Consider the following 26,940-nt stretch of genomic DNA (forward strand, 5'->3'; position numbering starts at 1 on the left):
TAAAATTCTGGCAAACTAATCAGACCTGTTTTAAAAATAACCTTCAGACAAGTCAGAAACCAAAACAGTAACAGGCTTATTTTTGGTGGCACTGTCAGTTATTCTTAAATTTTCTTTGGTGCTTAGAAATATTAGAAAAAAAAGTAGCTAGAGCCAGTTCATCCATCACAAGCTCTACTGAAATAGGCAGGTGATCCTGCTTCAAGCAGTTGATGCTCAGGTGAGCCAGAAGCAGAAAAGAACAGCAGTGACAGCAGTAGCTATTACGGCAATTCAAAGAGCTGAGGTATGCCTGCAGTTACTTATTAAAAATCTTTTTTTTTTATTCATTTTTCTTAAGAGAAAAAAAAGCATTCAATTGCTATATTAATTTGGAGATCTGAGTTGTGTTGTTTTAGTTTTTACATGCGCCAGTGAAATGTCATGAGTGTCAAACTCCGTGTGCTGAGACATAGGAAAATAATTCAGTTTTGCTGCCTTGTATAGGTGGGTAGTCCTTTGAATGTGGATCAGCCTGAAGTATTCTGTGAGCTGTGAGGTGCCTGGCTCTCATGCTGTTGTGCTGGCCAAGGAGTGGTGGTTATGCTAATAATCCCCTGAAATAGCCAGATGGTGTTAACCATGTGAGCAAGTTCTGTGATGCAATTTAGTTACCTTAAAAGGCAAAGAGTTTACAAGTGAAACAGAAGAAGTAACAGATTGCAGAAAAAAGCAGTCACTGCAAAGTATGAATTTCTCAGACAATTGAATAATGTTCTTTTTTTTCTTTAGATAATGAAAGAAATCCAAGAACACAAAATTAAAATATATGAATTTCCAGAAACAGACGATGAAGAAGAAAATAAGATTGTTAAAAAGATAAAGGTAAAGAATTTTGTCTTGAAAAGCTGTTTGTTCCAGGACAATACCCCTTTGACTTGGGACAGGGGGGAAGTGAAAAGCATTGTCTTTATTGAAGAATCCATCCAATTTTTTTTAAGATCAAGCCAAATGTCAGGCTGTTCTAAGAATAAGTTTCACAGCTGAGGAAATGAAGGACTATCTTCTCAGCATTAATGACTAAAATTCAGAATGAAAGCACTGCACCATGTACCCGTTAATAAACTCTTAAGTGTGTTCACTTTACTCCTGTTCTTCTGTTCCATCCCTATTTTACATCTATCCACCTGCCACGTCTTGATTGTGAACTTGGAAGGAAACTGGGTTGTCTTTCATACAGAGGTGTGTAGTGGCACAACATACACGCACTGGAGTTGATAGAAGTACTGTCTGGCTAAATGATGCACTGAAACGGAGAGGAATGACTAAATAAAACCAAGTGGGCTGTCAGGTTATTGAAACATTGTTCTGTTTACTCTTGCTTTTGGTTTATTCTTTCTCATGCTCTTCTTGAGCCTTGCTTCTTTCTGCTCCCTGGTTTTAACAGCTTGTAAAAGCTTTTATGTTTTTGTTTCTGTGGGAATCACCTAGGATAGATAAAATACACATAGCACAAATGGAAGTTATTCTGGAACTAATGCTTGCTAGCCTAAAGGAGAGGAACAGAATAAAAGCAAGGAGGAAAGTGCAAAATACTTAGCTTTGTAAGCTGTTCCTTTCAGCTATTTAAAGATGTTCTTGGCTACTTTGTTGCTTCAGCTGAAAACAAGAGCTTACAGTACAAGTTCTTTGGCAAATCCTTGAGAACTTGGATGCAAGATCCTGTCAAAGTAATAATCCTTGTAGTCAATTGGAATATGAATTGAAATTACATTACTGAGCAAGTTTATTAGGAAAAAAATAGGAAAGAGTTGCCCGTTTAGTTTACTAAGTAGCAAAAATATCTTTTTAAATCATTTACAAAATACATCTGAATGTAGAGAATTTAAAAGGTGATTAAATAAAAAAATAAATAAAATTGTATATAAATAAACTATATGTCATATATATAATAACATCATTAACCTAGTTAAAAATGAGTAAATATGTATCTGTGCTTGCACTTCGGGCAAGCTGATTGCCGTGCGATATCATCTAGGTCACGTTACTCCTCGGGCATGGTTTCCTTATCCTCTGGCAGTAGGAATGTTTGATTTTTTGAAGCAATCCTTTACCTTGCAGGACCGTTTGCCTCTTGCTGTGGTAGGTAGTAATACGATCATTGAAGTCAATGGCAAGAGAGTGAGAGGAAGGCAGTACCCATGGGGCGTTGCAGAAGGTAAGGCTTTCTCGTTGTCCGTGTCCTTATTAAAGGTGTTAGGGCATGAGACTTTATCTGAAATGTTTAAAATACTTAGTTTGAATGTACTTTCGTCTGGAAGTTTGCTACATGTAACATTTTTGTTATTCTGACATATTTGGAAGAGCAGTAAAAGTTTCAGCAGCGGGTAATTTTATGTGCAGATTCCTGCTGGAACTTCACTGAGGAATTGTCAAACCTGTTGTAATTTACTATAATTGCTGCACAAAATGATGAGGCTTAAATTGCAACTCTTCGCTAGTGTTCTTATTTTATTTTGTATAAAAAAATTCATTTCTTAAATTCTTGTTTTCAGGGAATTCGTATTAGAAATGGTAACGTGATCTGCTTGACTAGCATAAAATAATTTAAAGTATCTGGGAAAATGTATTTTTTCTCCAAGAATATATTTGCCTTAATTGCTGGTGTGCAGCAACAGGAAGGTATCTTGTATTGAACTGAATACTTGTTCCCTTTCTGTGGTTATTTAAAACTTATTTTCTCCTGTCGTAGAGATTAGAAGGTAATTGGGTATTCTTCTGGCAATAATTGTTTATGCTTTAACACTCTTCACCTATTACAAATGCCACATGAAAAGTAGAGCTTGCACCATACCATATTTTGAAGCAAGCACTACAAACTTGCAATGTTTTTTCCATAATGACTGCCCTTTTTCCCAGTAGTTATGTAGAATAAAGAGAAGATTCTTGCTTACTTTTCCCTACCAAGGGAGCAACTGTCTAAGTTTACAGTGCAAAACGGAGTGTGTGTGCTGGTGGGGAGAGCCCAGTATGGATAAATGCTTTAAAGAGAAATGCTGTAGTTCTTTGAAGTGCATGTCTGGCAGGAAATGAGGTTTGGCACAAAGTAAAAACCAGCTGCACTAGAAAATCAAACTTTATTTTAAGGCTCTTGCGTTAGCATTTTGAAATGTACAAAATGGTGCTGTTCTGAATTTTTAAAACAAACCTTACAAATGTTTCACACTTGTGTGATTGTAACTTTTGTAAGGGCGAAAACTACCACCTAACTAAAAGGAACTGCCTGAATTGCTTTGTGAGGTTGTCACCTATGGATAGAATATAGAGGACTTAGAAATAACGCTTTTCTGAGGATAGGACTTGATACACTATGAGCCATACCCACCTTCTGTAAAACTGTGAAATAAAATAACTGCAGGAGAGTAGACATGGCAAGATATTACATGCTGCCTCTTTTTTTTTTTTTTTTTTTTTTTGAGATCACTTAGGTTATTTGTAATTCCTTTTTATTCTCTTCTTTTCTCCCTATTTCTCCCCACCTTGCCTCCCTCAAAAAAAGCCTGTCCCCCTTCCCAGGGCGCTTTGGCATCAGCCTCCTGCCTTCCTTTTGTGTGCCAGGTGCTTTGTGCTCTCCCTCAGCAGTCTGTGCACCAGAGGATTGAGTGTGGCATGCAGTTCCTTTAGTAATATTTCATTATCTGTCAGCAAAACACCATTTGCAGCACCGTCTTCTATGACAAAAACAAGATGATGGGCACAGCAAAATAGGTGGAAATCTTATGACAACTTCCAGACGTCCCTTATGATCTGTAGACAACTGCATCAACATGAATATACAGCCTTCCTTTATTTAGTGAATGAATATTTGAGTCCACACTAAAATGAAGACTTTTGTTGAGGAGGTGGGAGATGGGCTGTGTCTTTTAAAGGTCTTGGATGTAACTGGATCAAGATTGAAGTCTTTAGTATCTGAACCTTAATTACACAGTTGTGCTGACAGGGCCTCCCAAGGAGCATCTAGCTCAACAGGCAAAACTGTTTCTGCTGCTGCAGCTTATTCTGCCTTATTGGCTCAGGGTGCAGTTTACTAGTGGGGCTTGCAAAGCGTAAGAATTTTGCCAGTGAGATGCAGTGACCCAGGTGCATAAACACAAAGTAAAGAAAGGTCGAGAAGGGTCTGTTGTTGGAATGAATGTAGTGGTTGGGTGATGTCCGAAAGTCTTGCCTTGGTGTAAGGTGTGTATTTTCATGGGTGGCTGTCATGTAAATCTGTTTCCTTTTGCAGTTGAAAATGGTGAGCACTGTGACTTCACGATTCTGAGGAACATGTTGATAAGGTGAGCAGCTTACAGGTGACATTGGGCTTGCTAGTGTGACTAACCGATTGGAAGGTCTTGCATTGGAGGAAAGGAGACTTCACCAGTTCATATTAATCACCCTATTTTTAATTATAAACAGTATCTTACTCCTTATGATAACATCTCATTCAAGCACGTAACTAGTGAGTCATGGCAGTGATGGTCATTTTGTAATAGTTCTTAATGATTATTTGTTTTTGAAAATTGTGGAACCTGAGTTGTCTGTCGGTGTCACGTGTACTTGATTGTAGGTATGCTTTAATTTTCAAAGCCAGCAGTTTGTTCAAGCAAGACTGCATTTGCTTTTCTGTGTCAGGTACTGATCTTTAGTTATTCTTCCTATGTTCGTGGCAGTTTAGCAAGTTGCATCTGCTGCAACAGTTTGAATTCTAAGTTGTGCTTTGCTTCAAGCCCATAGTGAGAGAGGACTGCAGCTAATGTTTGTACATTAGTCTGGAACTTTACATTTACTTTTGGCAGATTTCAAATGCAGAACCTGGGAAGTTTTGACATATATTTGTTGCTTCTTGCTCGACAAACTTCAGTGCATCTGCTCCAGTATAATATACAACTTTTATATGTGTTCTCTAAATATTTACATATTTTTCTACAAAACTTTCTGGAATTTTCTGAATGTTGGTCCTTTAAACTAGTGCTAAAAATACTGCAAACTTGAAATAGTTCATTTCCAAATAGTAAATTATTTCTGTTGTCTCTTGACCACTCTGATTTAAATGGGCAAATGACAACCTTGTGGGGAACAGAACACGAATGGAGCGAGAGAGATGATTAAGTAAACCTGCAAAACAAACACAGACTCATATTTTTGAGATGGTATTTAATATCCATGCACTAAGCTTATAAATTGCCTTTATTGACAGAACTCACATGCAGGACCTGAAGGATGTCACTAACAATGTACATTACGAGAACTACAGAAGCAGAAAACTGGCAGCTGTTACGTACAACGGTGTTGACAACAACAAAAATAAAGGGCAGCTAACAAAGTAAGTTCTAATTAAGGTTATATTGCTCTCTGTTCATTCCATTTTGTTTGTTTTGGTTGGTTGGGATTTATTTTGGTGGTTTTGGTGTCTTGGCGTGTTGGGTGTTTTTATTTTTTTATCTATTCATTTTTATTTCCTCCACCCCACTCCCTTCTCCTCCTTCTTGGTCCACTGCCTGAGTTCTGGTCTGAATACTATGTCTGGTTTAATTATGATTTCCTTGGTCTTTTTCTTTACACTTTTATTAAGCTTTGCACTAGCGTAACTGAATAGGTTAAATAATTGGTTTTCATTGGATTTAATTCTCAAGAGAATCCATAAGCTTAGAGTTTCTGTTTATAAGTTTTGTTTCAGTGGTTCTTTTTGTGAAGTTTTTCTGTGTTAGCTTTTCTGTTTTGGTATATATGTTACTCTTGACCTTATTGTCTCCTTTGGTTTCTCTTCTGTGATCTCAATAGTCAGTGTTGGGGGCGTTTTCGAGAGCAATAGGTACATATTTGGTTAGAAACTTCCAAAGTAAAAATCCAGATATGCTATTGTCCTTATTGAAAGGCTGCCCTGGCATCTTCTAAGCTGCTTATGTGAGGGAAATTATAGTAAAGCATGATGGTCTGTCTGTCCCCGTCTCATGGGAGGAAAGTTGGCACTGCAGGGTTGTTTTAAGCTTAGTATGATACTCCAGCTACCTTTGACAGCAAGTTGTTTGCCAGCTTGGTGAAATTATTGGAAACTTTAAAAGTAGACTCTGTGGTATTCCCATTGTACAATGATGTTTGAAATACCGTATCTAAATAAAATCCTTCTACGTCTAAATACAATTTTCTCAACCAAAACATAGGATGGCTTTTGGTTAGTTTACTGACACACCAAGTTACACTCGTTTCTCCAGAAATATCTCTGAAATTAGACAATAACCGCTATTTCTGTTTGTTTGAGAGCTGCAAAGCTATTTTTTCATGAAAGCAAGTGTCAGTTCTGCAATATCCTCTTGCTTTGAAAGTGCCTATGACAGAACGATTAAAGGGGGCTTGATTTACTCTCGGCATGAAACTGCGCGAAGTTTCCTTGCTCAGCAGTGACAGAAAATGTAACAGGATGTGTCAGGTCAATCAACTCTTCAAACGAGCGCTCAGATTTAGGCTAGATTAGCAGTGAGGTCAGGTGCTGGAGAGAGCAGGCTCCAACGCGGCCTCCCGAACGCCGCGGTTTGCGCTCGCGCCATCGCGCGGCCTCGCGCGCCAAGGGCCCTGGAGGGGCCAGGAGGAGCGTTCGGAGCAGTGCCAAGGCCGTGCTCACCCTCCTGACAGCACCGTGCCCTTGGCCGGCCACTTTGAAGAAGTAAAATCGCTTCGTGGGGTAGAAACTGTGGGCGAGGAAGGAAAAAAAAAGAAAATTTGCAAGCTTGCAAAAAGATTGCATGTTGGAGAACAAAACAGTTTGGAAATGGGGAGCAGATGGGCAGGTGAGAGACAAAAATGTCGCTGTCCTCTAACAGACCAATCTGCAGGATTCGTCTAACCTGCTGTTGCTGTCCTTGTAAAAATGAAACTTTGTTTCTGTCACCACAGAAAGTTGTGTTGCTTTTGTTTTGTGGTGCTTCATAGCAATTTTTTCTTCTTTTCGAAATCTTACTATGTTTTACTTAGATTTGGAAAAATCTAAATTTTAACATTTCTGTAACTGCATGCTTTGTGTTTGCTTACATTTGTGTTGCTTTGCACCTGCAAACTGAATCTGTTACCTAATCCGAGGACTCTGTATACTATTAAAAAAAGAATAATGCAGTGATTTTAATTTTCCTATTGCAAACATGACAAGAGATTCCTATGTAAATACCTATACCAGGAGGTTCCCAAAGCGCGTGTTTCCTCTGTCCCCATCCATTGCTGCTGATATTGCTGAGATATTGATTTTCAGGAAAACCTATGCCCTGAGTGCCCAGAATGGCTCTGCTTTTAGGCGCCTGCTTGCTTGTGCTGCCTCCTGTCCTCCTGTCCCGCTTGGGAATTTAAAGATAAAAATATCTTTTGGGACAGTTTGCTTTGTGTGAGACTTGCTGTTCAGAACATTTTAGGACTGGATCACAGGGTGAACAAACTCAGCCGGGGCACTTAGCTGTCTCCTCCCTTCAGGAGAGGACATGAACTATCACAGCTCGGGATTCAGCCCTTTGGAAGACAGGGATGTCCGTGGGGAATATTTTGAGCCTTTCTTTAGTGAACGTCTGACTTTGTGACTTACTCAAGATTGATTATTTTATATTGGCCATGAAGCAGCTGATGCTTTTCTTCTCTTACCTTTCTGCGTGCTGAGCTGCGGCATTTTATTTAAACTTTATGCTTTTTTCTTGCCTTTATTACTTAAATATATTTTTAGTTTTGAATCTAGGATAATTGAAGCAGCATAGAGAATTTTCATAGTAACTATGCATATCTTTGTAGAAATTAGTTGCAAGGTCGGGAAGAATAAATATTAACACTTTAGCTGTGCATTCCCTTGGGAATCTGATGCCGGCCTGGTTCCTGCAGGGCTCTGAGAATGGTGCAGTAGGAGTTGATCCCTGGAAATGGGAGTCGTTAGTGGGAGGCAGCCCCTTAGAGAGGCTGGGGATGTGCTCTGGTGCTCCCTGGCGCTGCTACGAGCGCTTTGCTGCGCACAGACACAGCCTCTGGCTGGGGGAAGCTGGCACAAGTTTTAAAAATACCGTACAGATGAATTGAAGCAATTCCTTCTCGGCAGTGATTAATTCCCTGAGATTTCTTCTCTGTGGCAAAACAGATAACAAGCTGCCCTATGGGAAATACAAGACACATTTGCCATGAATATGTAGCCTAGTTTCTGGCTTAGGTTTCATGTCACAGTTCTTCAAACTTTCAACACCAACCCGTCTCTTAATTAAAATACATATAAATATATATATATATATATATATAAAGGTAACTTTTAATTCTAGGGCTCATTTCTCTTCAGACTATGCAGTAAATGTAGCTCAATATAAGCATTATCGCATGTGCTAAAACCGATGTTTGTTCCGAAATTTGAAATTAAGTGAAAACTAAATTTCTTTTAATTTTTATATTTGAAATTGATATTTTCAGTGAGCTTAAAACTTTTATTAAAAGATAGATCTTGATGATGGTAGAGATGAGTCTTGCCTGCCAGTATGTTCCATAAACTGTCGCAAGGGTGACAAAACATGAAATATCTAGGTCCTGCTGCGCTGAGGCCCTTTCTCGCTCCTCTTTACTGCATTCTTCCTATTTCAGTAGCTTTCCCTAACCCGAGATTCGCCGCTTCCTTTTCAGCAGAACAGGGACTCGGATGCAGCCCTTCTGAGAGTATTAAAGCCCTTCAAGTTCAATATCAGAGTCTCACCGGGCTCATGTTGCACGTGTGCTCAGTTCGGGCCTTGGTCATGCAGCGTGTGCTCAGGCGGAGGTGCCCGCTGGCCAGGAGGCCTCCTGCAGCCCCGCGGCACCGCTGCCGCCCACCGACACCCGGGCTCTTCTTGCTGCGCAGGCCCGCGTGGAACTTAGCAATGTAATGTCCTTTCTGAGGTGACAGCCTTGGTTTTAATGAGCAGAGAAGCGTAGAGATGGCTTGGGTTTCAGAAAACTGGCTTCTGAGGAAAGCTTAGAGTCCCTCACGTACCTCGAATCACTTAAAAAGCAGGCGTATTTTAAGTACACTTTAGGTAAAACTGTTCCTGGAAATGCATTTGCACCTCATTAATATTCACACGGTGTAGTGATTTACTAACTAGATTTGAAATAAAAATAACCGGCTCTAACTAACAGTCTATCATTCTACTGTGAAAAATTTTCTTTTGGGAGCATATAATTAGCTTTAGGAATCTATTTATAATGAATTTGCTTTTTTAATTATTGCTTCTTGCTTTTGTGGTTTTATTTAAGCATGTTAAGCTAAGCCTCTGTATTTTTTGTTTTTTAGATTTGACACAGTTGAAGGCATGTAAGTGGTCATTTAAATTTTTCCAAAAATTTAAGAAAAAAATTCTTTTAACACAGAAAGAGTTTTACTGTGTAACGTATCAAATTTAAAACAGTTCCCTGTTATCCAACTCTTGGCATTGTTTCCCCACCCTGTCCCCCTCTTCCTGTGTTTTTTTTTTTCCCCTAAAGCTGTGCTGACATAAACTTGAACAAGTTCCAAATATTTTCAGTGACAAAAAACTTTCACTATTCAAAATGCTTTGGTCAAACCTTAAGACACATTTGTTTAAATTTCAACAATGAGAAGATAGCTTCAGCATATAAATTACGAAATTCCCCCAGTTTGGATCTGCAGCCTCTTAGTAGTTCCATGGTACATATATATAGATGCTTTAAAAATCAGTCAAATTATACTTATCTGTAAATTTAAAAACCTTGAATTGGAAAACTAGGTATTTTAATCTTTTTTGGACATGGTTTTATTCTGTTGTTGGCTTGCAGATGTTCTAGTTGTGTCTGTCTAGAATAATTTTAACTTTTGCAAATCTTAGAGGTCAGTTTTAACATACATCCTATTAAACCAGATAAGTATTTTTTTTTCTTTTGTGGATTTGTGTGTGTATGTGTGGTGGTCCTTTTGTTGTTGTTTTCCTTCCTTGAGCTTTTCATCCTGTTGAAGTCCTTTGCATTATTTTATCCTGGAGCAAGGGATAATGTGCACTTACCAATGCCAAATACTTGCATGATGATAACTACGGGGTCATCCACAGGAGGACAGTCGTGCTCCCTTTCAAGTCTGTAGAAACTGTAGCAATGATTCATTGGCATTTAGATCTACTCCCTAGGTTAAATTTGAAGGGCAGACACATCTGAGTACTTTAAAAACTTCTAAAAGGTAGACTGGCAATGAAAAAATAAAACAGGCTTTGGATGGTTTGCCTACTCCAATCCTCTCACTTGTTTCTTACCTGAGTTGGTTGTGTGCATTACAGTACTCGACCCAAGCTCAACCAATTTTGTTTTCTTGATAAAAGTTGCTTGCAGTTGGCATTTTCAACACTTAAACATTACCCCGATGAGCAGTTTCAGTCCAATGAGTAGTACTGAAGCATTTTACTAGCCAATTCAAGCTTTGCAGCTATTAGTTCAGGCTCATTTAATTTACTTTTTGTGTGTGTGGAAATGCCATCCTCTTTACCACATCCAGTTGTCACCTTTAAAGCACATTTCAAACTACTGTTTTCAGAAAACTTGAAAAATTGTTCATGTGGCCTTGAGTTCATATGACTTTGCTTTCACTGATTAACTCTTGCAGTGCACAAGCAAGAGGATAAAAAGAAGCCGTTAATGGTCAAAATGATTCTTAACTATGTTTGACGTATAAACGCTTTCAAGAATGAGTTGCAAATTCTGAATGAAAATGGATGTTTTTTACTATTCTGATGTTTTAATCTTTTCTAAAATCTAGTCAATTCATTTTCCTTCTAGAATACTTTTTCTGCCTGAATTTAATCAGAACAGTTTTTGCATACATTCTAAAGAATAAAAAAACCCCTTTGGACAAGGCTTAGACTTGCCACCTTTAATTTATTTTTAGGTCTGACCTTGAATATATTAGAGTAGATATTCTCTGCTTGTTGATTTTTATTCTCTTTTTAGGGTCTTCTGCATATTCAACTCATTTCTTTATCTATCTATTTATTTATTTATTACCAAAAAGGTAGTTGAAAATGAATCCCTTCTAAAAACCATGCATATTCATCCTGAAACAAGAAGACAGTAATTTTTGATTATTCTTTTAAAAGTCTTATGGTAGACTGTGTGCAGAAATCATCACTAGATTAAAATTATCCTGTTTTGTCAACGATGCTTAATGTGAAACTTGCTTTTTAAAGACAGTATCACTTTAACATGGATAGCAGGCTAATAGAATTTTCCAAATTTTGTGGAATTTAGCAAATCAGTTAAAGGGTACGAAAGTTAAGAATCATGTAGGTTTTTTAAATTAAGTTTATTAATACTTCTAAGTCTTCCAACTAATACTTTCATGAACAACTGATGTTCCGCTGCCCATATTTTTTTCCAAAATTACCTGTTCAGAAGAATGACCACTGTTATTCAACCGACTTCTAATGTTAGTTTATATTTAGCATGCTCTTGAACCATAAGGGTTTAGAGTTCTTTTGCCAGAAACATTTTGAATGATCAGTTTTAAATAAAGGTTCTGTCTGGTAGTTTTTCTATCTGTGTTTTCTATCTGTTTATATTTGAAGGAAAACAGTGCCTGAAGGTCATTTGAAATACAGTGATTAAAAAAAAATGCTTATTACATATGTATATATAGTTGCAAGTAACTTTGATTTCCTCTTTTCCCATGATCAGGTTTTACTAAAGATAGAAAGTAAAGAGTTTCATAAACAGTTTCTGTAATAACCTAAATATAATATAAATCTAATGGGAGGAGGGGCATTGTATGAAATATCTTTTTGTAAAATGCTTATGTAGTAAGCAATGTAGTAAGACAAATTGAATTTAAGCTAGTAGTACATGCAGCTATATTATTCATTCTAATGTTTAGGTGCTTTTATCCTGTTTTCTGCAGATGTCCTAATGCAACAATATTTTTTTTTAAAAAAAGACTTCTTAGCTAACTTTTTCTTCTGGATTCATGGCAGGAGCCCATTGGCACAGATGGAGGAGGAAAGGAGAGAGCATGTAGCCAAAATGAAGAAAATGGAAATGGAAATGGAACAGGTGTTTGAGATGAAAGTCAAAGAAAAAGTTCAGAAACTGAAGGACTCAGAAGCTGAGGTGAACAAATTTTCTCAAATGTCATGGGGTTGTTACAGAACCAGTGTAGAGATGGCTCTTTTTCCAAGATTTGGCAACATAACATCTGTTTAAAAATTGGTTCTGTAGTTGGGTCTTAGATTTAAAGAAAATCATGTTACTTTTTCCCCAACTTCTGCTTTATTAGTGAAATAAATTTAAAATGTAATTTTCATGTCCACATGCTTAGAGCAACTCTTGAAGTCATGTTTTTAACAGACTAGGATAAAATTATATTTAAAAAGAAAAAAGACTTTTAAGTTTTAGAAAGGCAGCTTCGCTCAGGATCTATACCCAATAGAGAAGTTCCAAATCACAAACAACGATTTGGCTCCCAATCGGAGAGCAAGTGCGAAGAGTTGGCAAGGCAGGTGCCAGGCCTGCCAGCCTAGGCAGTATGAGGAGCCAAGCAGCAGGTAGCAAAGGAGAATTCAGGTACTGGCTTACAGGAAAAAAAAAATGAACCTGATTTTCAAAGTAGTCAAAAATAGGTAGATACAGAAAAGAATATAAATGCTAGCTATTCCAGTCAGTTGTGTCAAGTGATTTCTAAGCTAGAAGTTGTATTTGGATCATAGTGTTTAATTACAGATGAATTTATCTTTTCTGTTTATCTGTCTCATATCTTCTTTAGCCTATTTATACTTCTGGCCTCTACCATGCCTTGTGCAATAAGTCTCTAGTTAAAGAAAAATAAACAAACAGGAATATTCCATCTTGTTTTATTTCTGCTACCTCATGATGGTTTCACTGAGTGCACTCTGCTAATTAATGTTTTAGTTGTCCATGCAGTTCATTTTGTGTTTTTTCTATTTTGTTTTTCCCTTCACCATTCAAGACTTCAGTAACTTCTCTTGGATTTTCCCATTTGCAGAAAGTAGATGGCAGTGTTGAGTATAAAATCTGTAAAGGGAAAATATCTTCTGAAGGAGTTTCTGAAGAGAAGGATATGGGGGAGAGAAAGGGCAGAGAGTTTTCTAACTCGGGTTTTAAAAATCCTGTTACACAGCACAAATGAAATCACTTTTCCCAACACTGTCTCCATTCCCATGTCCAACATATTTGATTGTTTTTCAGTCTGTCCCATCAACAAAAGCTTGCAAGAGAGACTCCTTATACTGGTCTGTCAGTGCAGGCAATTGATTTCAATAATAGTGATTCTTTTAGTAAGCGAATAAATCCATTTAATAATAATGCTTTCCTGAATAAATTTTTAGTAAGATAGGCTGAAATCTATGGTGTTTTCCTTTTCGTTCTTTCAGAAATGTTGCCAATTCAGGCATTATTGATCCAGATGTTTTACAATTTGCAAAACATTTACATCAAATGTCAAAGTATTCTTGAATTTCCTTTTGTTTGCAGTACGTACCTGCATACGGCCCCTAGTTGTACTCATGCTTTACTTTGGGCGGGCTTTAATAAAAGTGGGATTATGGAATTAATAAATTCTTTGTTAAATAAAGAAACCTTGTAAATGATAGAACTTTGGGTCTAATTAGCTTTATCACTCTAGTACAGTAGCTGAAGAGATGTTTGGTGACTCTTTTGGTAACTTTCTATAGCTGCAACGACGCCATGAACAGATGAAAAAGAATTTAGAGGCACAACACAAAGAATTAGAGGAAAAGCGTCGCCAGTTTGAGGATGAAAAAGCAAACTGGGAAGCTCAACAACGTATTTTGGAACAACAGAATTCTTCCAGGTAAACTGAATTCTTGCTTTGCAATTATATGTTGCAAATAATGTTCTTTGGCTTTCTGTAAAAGGAAATTTCTCTGATAATAGCTATTAATAGTGCCTGGCCATTTTGAAAACCTAATTTAAAATTAAGGAAAATCTTAAACTGCTTTATGTTACAGATGAGCATAAATCAGAGATATTTGGCATGTTACCATACTCTTAAGCAAGCTTTATTATGGGAAAACTTGTAACCATACATGGCTAGATCTATCTAGAAAAACTGTGTTTGATTTTGAAAGCTGGATAACATTAGATGCTGCAGGATAATGATAAAAGCTTTTATAAAATGTGAAAGGCTTTATGTGTCCCAGGCCTCAAAAAGGAGCATAGCTATAAAAGCAGTGATTGACTCTGCATACTAGTACTGCATATATAGTAAGTTTTTATACATTGTATTGCAACCAGTAAGACTTTATAAATGCATATTTAGAACACATACATAGGCTTTTTTTAATTGGATCATGCTTTCTTTTACTATTTAACAAAACTCTTTTTTATCATTTCAGAACCTTGGAAAAGAATAAGAAGAAAGGGAAGATATTTTAAATGCATCATTTTGACCACCAGTTACGTATTAGTTGCCAATATGCCAGCCTGGACATCAGTGTTTGTTGGATCCGTTTGACCAATTTTGCACCAGTTGTATCCATAGCCATGGATTTAACAGCATGACAAATTTTTGTTAATTTTGATGGAGAATGAGATGCCTTGAATTGTCTAGGGTGTTGTGTACTTGGAAAAAAAACAGCTCTAAGTACCTTTTTTTTTTCCTTTTTTTTTAAACAGATGTCATTTTAATGCAAAAGAAAACATTTTACTGTTGTACAATCATGTTCTGGTGGTTTGACAGTTTACAGGATATTCAAGAATGCAAGGACTCTAGACGGTTTTTAGTGAGGATAAATTGCCATAATATGATGCAAACAATGCTTCTCTATTATTATAATACAAGAACTCCATTCAGTGCAGCATATACAATAATGTAATTTAGTCTAACACAGTTGACCCTATTTTTGACACTTCCATTGTTTAAAAGTACACATGGAAAAACAGAAGTTGTAGGCTTACAGTGCACCTAAGCTTTTTATAACAGCCCTTTTATGTTTTGGATTCTTTAAATATATGCTATTCTCATTTAGTAACTTCTTTAGCCAGAAGGATCTCATTACTGCTTCATTTTTGTAATAACATTTAATTTAGATATTTTTCCATATATTGGCCCTTCTAAATAGAATATAGCTTCTTTCATATGGTAGGAACCAGTGAGTAAAACTTTCCTTTAACTCCCTTTTTACATTTTATGGTAAGTAGCAGGAAAATGCATTTATAGGTCATTTCTAGGCAAAATTGTGGAGTTAACTACCAACCTGTTTCTACCTGTGTGCAGTCTCTTTATTTTACTAGAAATGGGAATATGGCCTCAAGAAAAACATCACCGTTTCGCATTTAGCTGTATTCATATACTGCATTTCTGTATTTTTGTTTGTATTGTAAAAAGTCACATAATAAACAATGTTGTGATGTAACGTGCTGCTGCGTGAGGAACCTGGGAGGAGTTCTGTAGCCAGGTACTTCTTGGGAAATATTTGAAGTTTTCCTTCCGCCTGCACTTGATAAACCTACGTCTTTGAAAGAGAGACTTTTTCTAGCAATTTAGAGGTGTTTTCTGTCTTGCCGTGCCCGAGAGCTGCTGCCACGAGCTGTGCTCCAAAACAGGGCCCTGACTTGCCCGGGAGAGGGCCCCGGCTCTCCGGGCCCTCCCTCCCTCCTGGCAGCGCCGCTCAGACGGGGAAGACGTTCCCTATGGATCTGTGCAAGGGGGTGGCTGTGCTGCAAGTTTGCCCTGCTCCCAGGACTGCTGTTGGGCTCCCTGGCACGGGGGATTGTGAATCCAAGTGCGTTATAATAAAGGTAAGAGGAACTTGTGGCTGAAAGAACCGTCTGTAACTTGGTAAAAATGTGGTGGAAAGTTTTTAGGTATTTATTTGTGAAACAATGAAGACTTTTTGCTCCCTGCTTCGGACAGTCTCAGCCACTGCGCACTCCGTAACTTGTATTGGCCTGAAGCGCTCCTCTAGGCTTGATAAAAAGGTTACTTAAGATGAAAATACCAACACATGCTTTGATAGGGTGGCTACACTTCCTAAATGGCAAGTTTGCAAGTTGCACTGAAGTTTTCAGACCTTCCCTTTGCCACCAAATGTTTCTGAAAACCTCACCTGAACTGTAGCTTTCTTCAGGTTTCAATCAGAAATTCCTGTCTCCATGCAGAATCACATTAAGAGCAGAGATATCAGGATAGAGGGGCTACTTCACAGAACTGCTGATTTCCACTGCCTCCCCAGTGGGAAGAAGTTCAGGCCCTGTGAAGATGGCTGCAACTAATAGATCCTTCCTCAAAGAGAGCTCACTAGGAAAAGCAATTCGGCATTGTAGGCTCTATTAGTACTGCCTGCAAAACAAAAACATCCTGGGAAGATATTTTTTTTTCTGCTTTTCTCTCTTTCTTTCTAGGTGCTGGATCCGCAGACTCACAGAACTGCTGGCCTTTTTTCTTTAATCCTGCCCTAAGTGTGCACGCTCTAATCTTCCCACTATGACCCGGTTCTTTGGAATACGCTACCTAAACATTGCATGTTTAGGTTAGATACTTACTTTTTGTAGTTCTTAATAATTTTGAATTTGCTTTTACAACCCCCGGAACAGCTCCAGGCACAAAATACCCAAGATCTGTCCCACCTGGATCCTCATTTTCCCCGTAGACTTGCACCTTGAACTAACAGGTACTAGGGAAGAAGTGACGCCAAGCAGGTACCTCTGCTCTTCTGCAGTTCTTCCCTGCTCCGTGCCTCATCCTATTCCCATCAACCAGGCTCGCCAGTCTGCAAAAGAACTTGGAAACAAACAAGCAGAAAAGCACTGACCCAAAGCCCAGTGGGACTAATGTCCGTCTGGTTTTGAACAGTAGGTGGCAACATCCTCTACCTTGTGAAATCCTGTTTGCATGTTCACGACAGGTTTATCTGTGAGCAGAAGCTTCAGGCTCTGCTTGCAGCCTCCACACTTCTGAGGAGCACCGTGTCACCAGCTTCAAAACCAGCCTTGTGGAAGTGCAGCTGGGAAAGATCTTGGGCTAAAGCCACAGCTGCCCCTTAGGGAAGCTGTTTTGTTCTGGGGGGGCACATAGAGGGCAACCCGAAATGCGTCGAGGTGCGTGGGCCGGCAGGGCCAGATCTCTCTATTTACTGACAGGAGTTTTCTCCATATCGCAGCTTTGCTAGGTTTGGAGGAAGATTCAGGGAAAAATAGTCATTGAATGCAAGGATGAGTTTGTGCTTTTGTGGCTTCCCCAGCAAGCTATCTGGGAAAACATCTGCACTTCCTCCTGCATTTCCTCAGTGTTCTGCTCTCCTGCCACCCCCCCTTCCTCCCCGTCACTGTGCCGGGCTTTCCAGGCCCGGCCTTTGCCACCTCCGTGGTGCTCGGAGACGGGCTGAGCTCCAGCCTGGGCCAGCTGAGGCAGGAGCCCTCAGGAAACCCTCCCTTCCCCATCTCCCTGCCACGTGGTCAGGGCTGTTCCTCACGGGGTTCGGTTCCCTGCGTGTTTTTCCAGTGCTCAGGCACCGGGACTGCTCCAACGAGGCCGACTGCCCTACCAGGTGGCGCTTCCTGATGCCTCCTGCTCAAGCTTGGGAATCAGAAGTGTGGGAATCCTCAAGTGAATCACAAGCAATTAATTTAAAATAGGAATTCAACCACTTAATTGAAATATCCTGTCATCATGTTGACATCACTAGGGTTAGACCAGTGATACAGTGACTTCATCAGCATTGGCTGTGTCATGCTTACCTTTCATCACCACCCTCGGGACCATAAACTCAAAATTAATTCCGAGTTGATAATTCAGGCATGATTTAACTCCTGTTAACTCCTGGAAGAGCTGCTGCATACCAGCAGAGCCATCGCCCTGCCTGTTTGCACATGCTCTATCCACCATAGGTGTGGATGGCAGAAGTCTTCTTTGGACATTGCTCGTCCTTGGATTGGTGTGACTGGGAAGAACATTTAGGCCTACACCCAAAAAGGAGAAAGCCTCCTCTTAATTTTTATATGGGAGCTGTTTGACATTCCTGGCAAAGAAGGATACAGGCAAAGGTTTCAACATCCAGATAGAATGGTTTCATAGTGTTATCTCCAATTAATCAAAGAGGAGACCTTCAAAGAGAAGGTAGCACCTCTGTGGTGCTACCTTCGCGTTACCGCTGGTGGCTTCTCCGGAGCATACTCATTTTCTGCCATCCAGCTCTTCCGTGACTCCAGCTCACAAAAGCAGAAGGTTTGTGGATATAAAGGGCAAGGAGTCTGGTGACATCCAAAGATGTAGTGATTAAAATAATAATGATAATAACACTAAAAGGCCAATGTGAAAAAAGATATATCCTTCTCTAAAGTCAGTATAATTTGGTGTAGTGTTCTTAGATTTCAGATCTGTTGGTGCCTGCTTATGGTGAAGAAGAGGAGTCACTTACCAGAATGGTGCAAAACCTACATAGTAAGGTTGAACCCTGAGAAAGATTAGAAGTAGTGCTTAGAAGAAGCAGAAAATTGAAAAATCAAAAGAAGTAGGAAAACGGTCTGCAGAAGTCATCTTTTTGGGGCATTGACATTCTTGAGGAAGGATCACGTTTTATTTTAAACAGAGAAGAACTGAAAATGCAAGTGAGCCTATTGGGGAGAAGATAGCCAGAAAAATCAGGTTGCAGGATTTTGGTACAACAACAGGTCTGCTCAGTAGCTGTGCAAACAATAAATGCTGGCACTGAAATTCCTGGAAATTACAGGAGAGGCTCATCAAGAACTGATTTAAAAAATACCAATATACTACTTTAAAAAGGTGGAGAGTTAACTGACAGCTGGAAGACTGCAGATTTCATTTGATACAGGTGAGGAGGCCAGTTTAATATGTGAAAAAGCGATTTTAACTAGTCGAGTTCAGTATATTTATCAGAAATAAAAATGCTTCTGCTTTCCATTTAATCTTGTGTTCCTATAAGGGTCATAGTTCTGGGATATGATTCATGTTAATCTTTGATTAATTTTCCGTTTCCTCAATCTTTTGCCTTAAAACATGCTCTTACCATTAACATTGTTTTCCTAAATACCAGGTTTATATGTCTTCCTGTCTTTTGATCTGCAAGGACAATCCCCAACCATGTAAAGCTATGGAAATATGATTGCATGGAGAAAGTATGCAAACAAATGGCCCCATTTACTTGGAAAATTAATTTCCCACGACAAGAAGAGACACATGCTTAGCACCTGCTGCTTTTTACTTGAATTCAGTTCCTCTCTTACATGCTCTTCCTGCACCAGAACACAGAATCAATAGTCACAGCAAGACCACAGTTCGGTCTGGGTTGATGTAGTCACGTTTTCTGAGAGTCCAGAAGAGCTGGATTTGTTGGTGCTTTTCTTTTTTTGCCATTAGGAAGGTAGAATTAACAGAGGATGTGGGAATCAATAGCAAGCTTGGCTGGAGTGACCGCGGAAGAGCAGAGTTCAAGATCCTGGGGAGAGTGCGGAGGAGGCGTGTGAGATACAGGTGCTGGTCTTTGGGGGAGCAGGGTGCCGCTTATGCAGGAAGCTGGTAGGTGGGAGCCTGCAGGAGGCAGCTCGGCAGTGCAGAGGAGAGCTATCTCGGGAAAGCTGGCAAGTCTTTAAAGACCAACTCTGCTGAGCACAAGAATTGTTCATCCCAGTACTCAGGAAAGCAAACAGAGGTATCAGGAGACTGGCTTTTGGCCAAGCAGGGAACTCATGATTGAGCTATGCTCCTAAAAAAAAGGTAGTATACAGAAGGTGGAAGCAAGGGTGGGACACAAAGGAGCAATTTGGAATTACAGCCCAAACATGTGGGGGTGGTGTCAGGAAAGCCAGTGCTCAAATGGAGTCAAGACTTGGAAGGGATGTGTGAGGCAATGAGAAGAGTGTTCACCACAAAAGGCTCCACAAGCAAAATGTGCTGGCAGGTGAGTTAGTGGCAGTGAGCAGAGACCAGGCTGAGGTACTCTGTGTCTTCACTAGCAAGGTCCTCTGGGCTTAGTAAAAGGGTTCAAGGCAGAGGAGAAAGATTGGGATTGCTTAGAGAACCCGACCCATGCAAGTCCACGTGTCCCAGATGGCCTGATCCAAGGTTGCTGAGAACAGTGGCTGGACACTCTCCTTTGGAAGGTCAGAGAGGTCTCAGTGACTGTAGAGACGCACGGGTCGTGTCCGTCTTCAAAAATGGCCAAAAGGACAACCCTAGAAACTACAAGCTGGTCAACCTCAGTTTAGCTCCTGGGAAAACCATGAAGAAAGTCCTCTTATAACTCATTTCTATGCACATCAAGGTAAAAAGGGGGACATCAAGGGAGCAATCAGCATGGATTCCTCAAGAAAAAGCCGTATCTGACCAACCTGATTGCCTCTGTGACAGTGAAGGGATCTGTGGATGAAGGGACAGCAGTGGATGCTACTTGCCTGTACTTAACCAGGCCTTTTGATTCCAGCTTCTCACAATATCTTTGGATCTAAGTGATAGTCTGGATGGGTGGACAACTACATAGATAGGAAATTGGTTGAAGGGTTGAGCTCAGAGGGCCCTGGTTAACGGGTCACACTCTACTTGGAGGCCAGTGACAAGCAGGGTGTTTTTGATGCTGCCACTAGTCGGGGACTCATCCCTTGCTCCAAGGACCCAGGGTAAATCTCATCCGTTTTAGGTAATTGGCTCATTAGTAGCAATTTCTGTCAGTCGTCCTGGAGAAAACTTGCTTTTTGCCTTTTCTGTAATTTCTTCCAGGCTGTGGCAATGCCTTATTGAATCTGCCACAAAAATCTTTGGGAAAGGCAATGCACCTTGGGGAGAGGCCTGGGAAATGTCTGGAGGAGAGCTGAAAAGTGCCAGGGAAGCTCTTTTGTCCAGGCCGGGGAGCGTAGCTGGGGACACAGCGGGACACAGGCGGGTGGGATGGAGCAGGAGCTCAGGACTTTGTCCATCCCTGGTACAGGAGGACCACTGGCATCTACAGCAGTCAGAGCTAGCAGTGCATTTGGTGCTTCTGCTTTTATTCCATATACTTTTATTCCATGTTCCACCAAATCCTGCCTGACAAAGGTCTCCGATGATAACAACAACCGATGAGTGTGAAATGAGGAATTACAGCGTGTGCTCCGTAAGCCGGGAGGGATCACAGCACAGATGTCCGGCCCCACCAACATCCGCAGGCGGCATCTCAGGGTATTTACGTAACAGCATCCGAGCAGCCTTTGCACCTAATCCCCCCCGAAAGACAGCGACACTGCCAGATGTCACAGCCCCACTGACCTGATTGGGACGGCGGGCTCTGGGCTCCGAGATGCGTCGATGAGCGGTGCGAGGAAGGGCACGATATTTCTGCACCATTCAAGTTTCTGGGTGGCAGCTCCCAGAACTGCCCGTTGCCCCATCCTGGGATCTTCCTCTTGGCCTTGACCTGAGATTGGAGCTCTGCTCTGAGCTTCCTGCTCGGGAGCAGAAGGACAGAAACCCGGGATGCTGGGGGGTTTCTTTCCCTTTGAGTAAACAGTCTTCCATAAACCGTGAGCACCATCAATCCTCATTTCCGTTTTAAGGAATTTTTAACAATGAAATCCACTTAGAATAGAGCAAGTGAAGGAAAACCAGCCAAAAAGCATAAAGAAAAATTCACATGATCTGACTCTGATTAATTGCAGGAGTCGGTGTAGCCAAAGAGGCCATCTCCAGAAAGCTCAAAGCAATGCTCATGTGACAGGGATTTACTCCTGGAGATTTCTGAGACGCTGTGGAGCAATGAGCAGGGGTGGGTGTTGCACCCTTCCACAGCACACCCTTACAATAAGAAAAAGTGACCTGGTATCTCTCCACCCCTCAGAAAGCAGCAGGCTCCTTAGGTTTCTTCTTGACAGGTGATAGACTTTAATGTTTCCAGTCAATGAGAAAGAAACAACAAAAATATTCTGTGCTTGAGAAGAGGGTGAGGAGCATAGGTGGAACCTTCTCAACTGATGAAAAGGGAAACACTAAATGACCTGGCTGTGGTGGCACCTGGGCCCACGGTGTCCCAGGCTGCACTGGGATGTTGGAGCTTGGCAGAGCCAGGATGCTCCAGCCTTTGCTTTGCTGCTGGCATTTGGGGTTGGAGCTGGGACACTGCAGAGAGGTCAGGCTGGCTTGTGCTCAGCAGGATGAGTCCTGTAAATAGAGCAGAAACCTCCGGGTGGCCTTGGCTTTGCTTCGCTCTGGCTTCCTGCATATTCCTTCAGCAGCTACTCAGAGCCTGAAATCGGGCGGTTTTCTGGCCACAATGCAAAGTCCTTTTTTGCTAGGTCCTCAGTGCTTAGCAACCTGGACTAGAGGGCTTGGAAACTCCACCCTTTTCATGTGATCTGCCCTGGGTTTAGCATGTATAGGGTTTCCAGCCGAAAGGCAGCCTTCTGAAATGCAGCAGGCTCAGCTGGTGCATCTTCCTCTCAGGTGCATGTGAGAGTAATTGCAGATGACAGGGCCTATGTCCCTCCAAGACCCTCCAAGTCTGGGTTTGGAGTCTGCAAGGGTATCACACTTTAGCAGACATCTCATGTATTGATTCATGAAACCTGAAGATTTTGGAGTCAGCAGGAGGTTTTCGTGCAAATAAAACTGTTGGGGAACAATTCCCATGCAACCTGTCTCTTCGCTCCTGCTCTGGGTCACATTTATCTGGTGTCAGCATCAGCTTCCAACACTTCTCCTGAAATAACATCCAATTCTGGCCAGCCCTTGCCAGAGAAGCACCGAAACGAGCAGGTGTTTGTTGCCTGCCATCATTTGTATTAAATCTCTGTAAGTGATAGATTCCCGTGGCAGGTGTTGAATGACCAGCCAATTCGGATGAAGAAGACCTGCTAGGATGACTAGTCGGTTTTATGCCTTTACCACTGGTATAATAAGGATAAAGGCAGCAGCATATTTACTTGACAAACCTCCTTGGCTTCCCCTTTGGCCATCAGTGGGTGGTGGTATTTCTTGAATGCAGTTACTGCCAGAAACGAGCAGTAACACAAAGAGCATGAATGCCAATACATAAGTTTTTATGGTTGCTTCTCTAGCCCCAAAAAAGAACAAGCAGCAGCTCACTGAAAGGAGTGTTGTGAGGCTGATTTATTAGCGCTGGACTTCTCATTAACCTTCTCAAAAAATAGGTTGGCCCCTTTCCAAGCAGGGGAAGGTAACGGGGCCCAAGCAAAGAAAACAACAGGATGAACTCTGTGTTCTTGGCAGCTGGGGATTTTGAGTGTCTACCTTGGGGAGGCATCAGCTCATGCAAAATACACGTGAAATTCAGTCACCAGGTAATCATCAGGCAAAGCAAGTAATGTCTTGGGTCACCTGCCTTTAGGCTCAGTAATAGGTTTTCTTTCCACAGCTGAAACTCCCAACACACATGTGACGGTCCCCTCCTGCAGAGTGACTCCAAGCATGAGGTCCATTAAAAGAAAAATACGTATTTTTTTCTGTTTTAGATGGACTCTTGCAAGCAGGTGTTGATCTGGGCCCAAAACCAAGTACTATTTCAGTGGCTGTTGCATCCGGTGGGATGTGGGTGTCTCAGTTCCCTTGGGCCTGACTCTAAAACCGCATCCAGCCCCGCTCAGGTGCTGCATGAGCGAGGGAGAGCCGAGACGCCGTCCTGCGGGATGCCTGTGTGTGAGCTGGGGCCTCGCTTTCCCTCTGCGCTTCAGCACATGGTGTTTTATAGCGGCACTAATCTACCTCATCTTAACGAACATGCAAAGACAAAATAATCCGGGTAAGTTTACATATGTATATATATATATATGTATATATATGTATATGTGTGTGCGTGTGTCATGTGATGTCAGTTTGCTGAACTCTGGGAATAACTGCTACCTAAGAGTCCTTCCCCAGAGCACAGGCGTGCGCCAGGAGATGCAAAATCTCAGGAAGGAACACTAAATTAGGAAACAGTGCCCTTCCAATCTAATTTTAGCAGTAGCCAGTGGTGTTTACGGGAATTTCTCTTCTTCCTACTCCTTCCTGTTGATTTCCTTCTGGGTGACATTATGGCTTTGGTCAGTGTGACCTGCAGGCAGATGAAAAGCCCACAGTGAATGAGTCTTTTCCCCTTGCTATGGCAGGACTTGGGATGGGGAGATCTGAAGTGGTGAGGGCTGTGGGATGCCTAGGCCACCTTGTGCCCACACTTATCCCAAAGGGTTTAGTTCTCAGGGCAGCTGATCACAGTTTTCTTCAAATCAGGCCTTGTAAGGAATTCAAATTAGACATCCAACGTTGTAAATATCCCCACATTGTTGTCCACACCTGCCCACAAGAGCCAGTGATGGCCCAGGAGAGTATCCCCATCAAGTGGCACCCACACCGGCATTGGATGCAGGAGCTCCTTGTGTCTGAGCTTTCAGCCACCGCCACAGGGCACTTTGGCAAAGATGCATTCCCTCCATACACATGTGGAAAAACACATGTGATTTCTTGATCTGCTCTCATGCTGCTGCAGTTGGTGCAACTTCACTGCTGCTCAGTGACACAGCATGTCCAATAGCACCCTGCTAAGCCATGAGAAAGGCCCACACCATGTTTCTCAAGGCCACTACCAAACACCACCCAAACCTCCTCAGCCTGTGCCCTAGCAGCCATAGGAGACCAACCCCCCGCTCAGGTGCTAGTTGTTGGTCATAGTTATATCCATCTGCCTGGACCTGGGTGCCAGGGCTTAATTGCCAACACCTGCCTGTTCTGGGAGTTGGGTGGCAGAAGAGGCTGTCTACCACCTAGAGGGTGAGTTGGGTTGTTGTGATATTGTGTTTTTCCAGTCTGTCTGGGGTGTTGTTGGATTGGTGACCTCCCAAGGGTTTTTTTTTTTTTTTCCCCCAATGTTTGAGAGCTTGTGGATAACCAGTAAGTGACCCTGAAGCAAGCTAGCGATGAGGAGGCTGGGTGGGGGAAGATGGAGTGTTTTAGAATTTTTTGTTTATTTCTTAAAGATGAAAATGTAGTATTCTAGCTGCTAAAGTTGTTGCTCAAAACACTTCTCTGGATAAGTTTTTTGGGTATAAGCTCTTCCAGGCAGCCTCATTTGCTCCCTGGGTATGTCTAGGAGTAACTACCCCTGAAACGGAAACCAAAGCACAAGCAGGTTATGTCCTTAAAACTACGGGATGGGTTGCTGGCAAAATGAGAAACGGAGGTTTCAAATGCGCCTCTCGGGAGCAGTCTGATCTGCGATGGGTGCAGTGTGGCTGGGGTGACTCTGCTCCCATGCCTGAGGATAGTGCAGAAGAGGGGCAGCTGCTGGGTAAGGGAGGTGCTAAGGTGCTTTATGAAAAACCATTTCAGATAGATACAGAGAGTAACAATTTTCTGACTGTAAGAGGAGCAGAAAGCAGTTATTCAGCCTTTGGGGATGGATGGGAGGTTTTTGCGTACGCCAAACCACTCGTAGGAGCATGCTTTGGCCTCAAAACCCTTTGAAGTGGGTTTGGCAGCGCTCCTGGCTAGGATGTGTAAGAAGTTGCATACCTGGATGTGTATTTCTGTGCAGATGAACTCTGAAAGCCACCAGTCCACCTGCTCAAATGACCTGGTCTAACTGGGTCATGCAGCCACACAAACTTTCCCTGCACTGTGGAAAACCTTCTACTTGATCGGTGGATTTTTTTTTCTTTTTTGCTTTCCTTTTCCCTCTGTCTTTTCTCTTATAAAACAGTAAAAGTGCAGCTTCAAGCACAGCCATGTCAATGTGAACCTTATGAGTAGGCTCTAGGGCAGAAGTGGTCTACACTTCAATCCCTTTGTCCCCTCTGGACACATTGTAAAGGGAGGACAGAGTCATGTCTTCAGGTAGTGAATTATGTGGCCTATTTGTATAATTCCTGATGCATTTCTGCTTGGTCCAGTGCAAAAGATTCTCTGACAGGTGTGGGTCTTTGAATGCAAGTAATCATGTTATTAATGGCTGTGTCCCCTTGACTGCGGAGATTTTCATTTGCTAGGCTTATGTACAGCACCTAGAAGCCAGTTCTGGGTGATGGTTTTAGGTTGCCTTTGTAATAGCAACAATGAACAGCCTCCTCTGCTATTGCACAGAGTGAAAAATGATCCTCTATCAAAAGCTTCAAGGGCGGAAAATGGAGCAGCATTTCTCTTATTCAGATATCACAATGGCAAAGCACGTTCTTCGGGAAGGTGATGTTCACGCGCCTTCCCCCACACGGTGGAGGAAAGGGACATGCTCCCTGTGGCTGTCCCTGTGCTTGGGGCATCCCAGTGTTAGTCTGAACTAGCAAAGACGTTACACCAGCCGGGCAGGAACGTACATCGTGAGCAGTTTCTCAGGGGTAGGGTATTAAGAGTTGCTCTGGTGAAAGAGGCTGGCCAGGTTATTCCCTTTTCCAAAAGTGGTTTTGGCTCATCATGTGAGAAGTCACCGTCAATATGAGGGCGAGGGGCTTGAAAGGCAGCCATGCCGGGGTGACTCGGTGCTTGACCGAGCAGGCGAAGCAACGAGCTGCCCCGTGCTCAGCCGTGGGCGGACGAGACCAAACATTGCCTCAGCCGCTGGCCCCGCAGCGCTGCTCCGCGCAGGCCTCTGCTGAGCCCTCTGTGCCAGCAAGAGCAGGGCTCTGGGTGACCTTGTGTCTCTTCATGGGAACAAAACTAGCGTCAAAAAAAGGAGAAAAAGAAAAAAAATCTTGTCTGGGCAATAACCCTGCAGTTTTTCCTCATTTGCCCGTTCACAGGCTTTTGGCATCTGTATCTCTCTCACAAGTGAGCTGTGCTGACTTGTTTTTGAGAAAGCACCAGTGTTTTGTAATCTGCTTTGGCAAATGAGATAAGCTCTTTGCACTTGTCTGAACTTTGCTTTTGTTTAAGCAATTTACAGCTGTGTCCCTTGGAGGGGTCATTTGTCGAGACCTGTCAGCGCAGCGAATAGCAGCAGGGTAGACCACGGGCTTCCCTGCCCTCTCCATCCATGCATTGGATAACCGCAG

General features: G+C 41.7%; 1 protein-coding gene across 2 annotated transcripts in view; it reads left to right on the top strand.

The window, feature by feature from the left end:
- SEPTIN7 (septin 7) overlaps positions 1-15,392 on the top strand; it is a 54,460-nt gene extending 39,068 nt beyond the window's left edge. The window contains exons 6-13 of one of the 2 annotated variants that reach the window (XM_088521099.1): positions 772-864; positions 2,101-2,197; positions 4,265-4,316; positions 5,219-5,344; positions 9,296-9,316; positions 11,973-12,108; positions 13,689-13,828; positions 14,373-15,392. In XM_088521099.1, coding sequence (XP_088377225.1) covers positions 772-864; positions 2,101-2,197; positions 4,265-4,316; positions 5,219-5,344; positions 9,296-9,316; positions 11,973-12,108; positions 13,689-13,828; positions 14,373-14,412 — 705 coding nt within the window. In that variant the 3' untranslated portion in view covers positions 14,413-15,392. The remainder of the gene's footprint in view (positions 1-771; positions 865-2,100; positions 2,198-4,264; positions 4,317-5,218; positions 5,345-9,295; positions 9,317-11,972; positions 12,109-13,688; positions 13,829-14,372) is intronic. The other variant, XM_088521100.1, reaches the window with a different exon arrangement.
- The last annotated feature ends 11,548 nt before the right edge of the window (positions 15,393-26,940 follow it).

Source organism: Tinamus guttatus, unplaced genomic scaffold (assembly GCF_059628265.1).
Source record: "Tinamus guttatus ecotype Peru unplaced genomic scaffold, ASM5962826v1 Tinamus_guttatus_pri_ptg000115l, whole genome shotgun sequence".
In the NCBI taxonomy this organism is placed as follows: Eukaryota; Metazoa; Chordata; class Aves; order Tinamiformes; family Tinamidae; genus Tinamus; species Tinamus guttatus.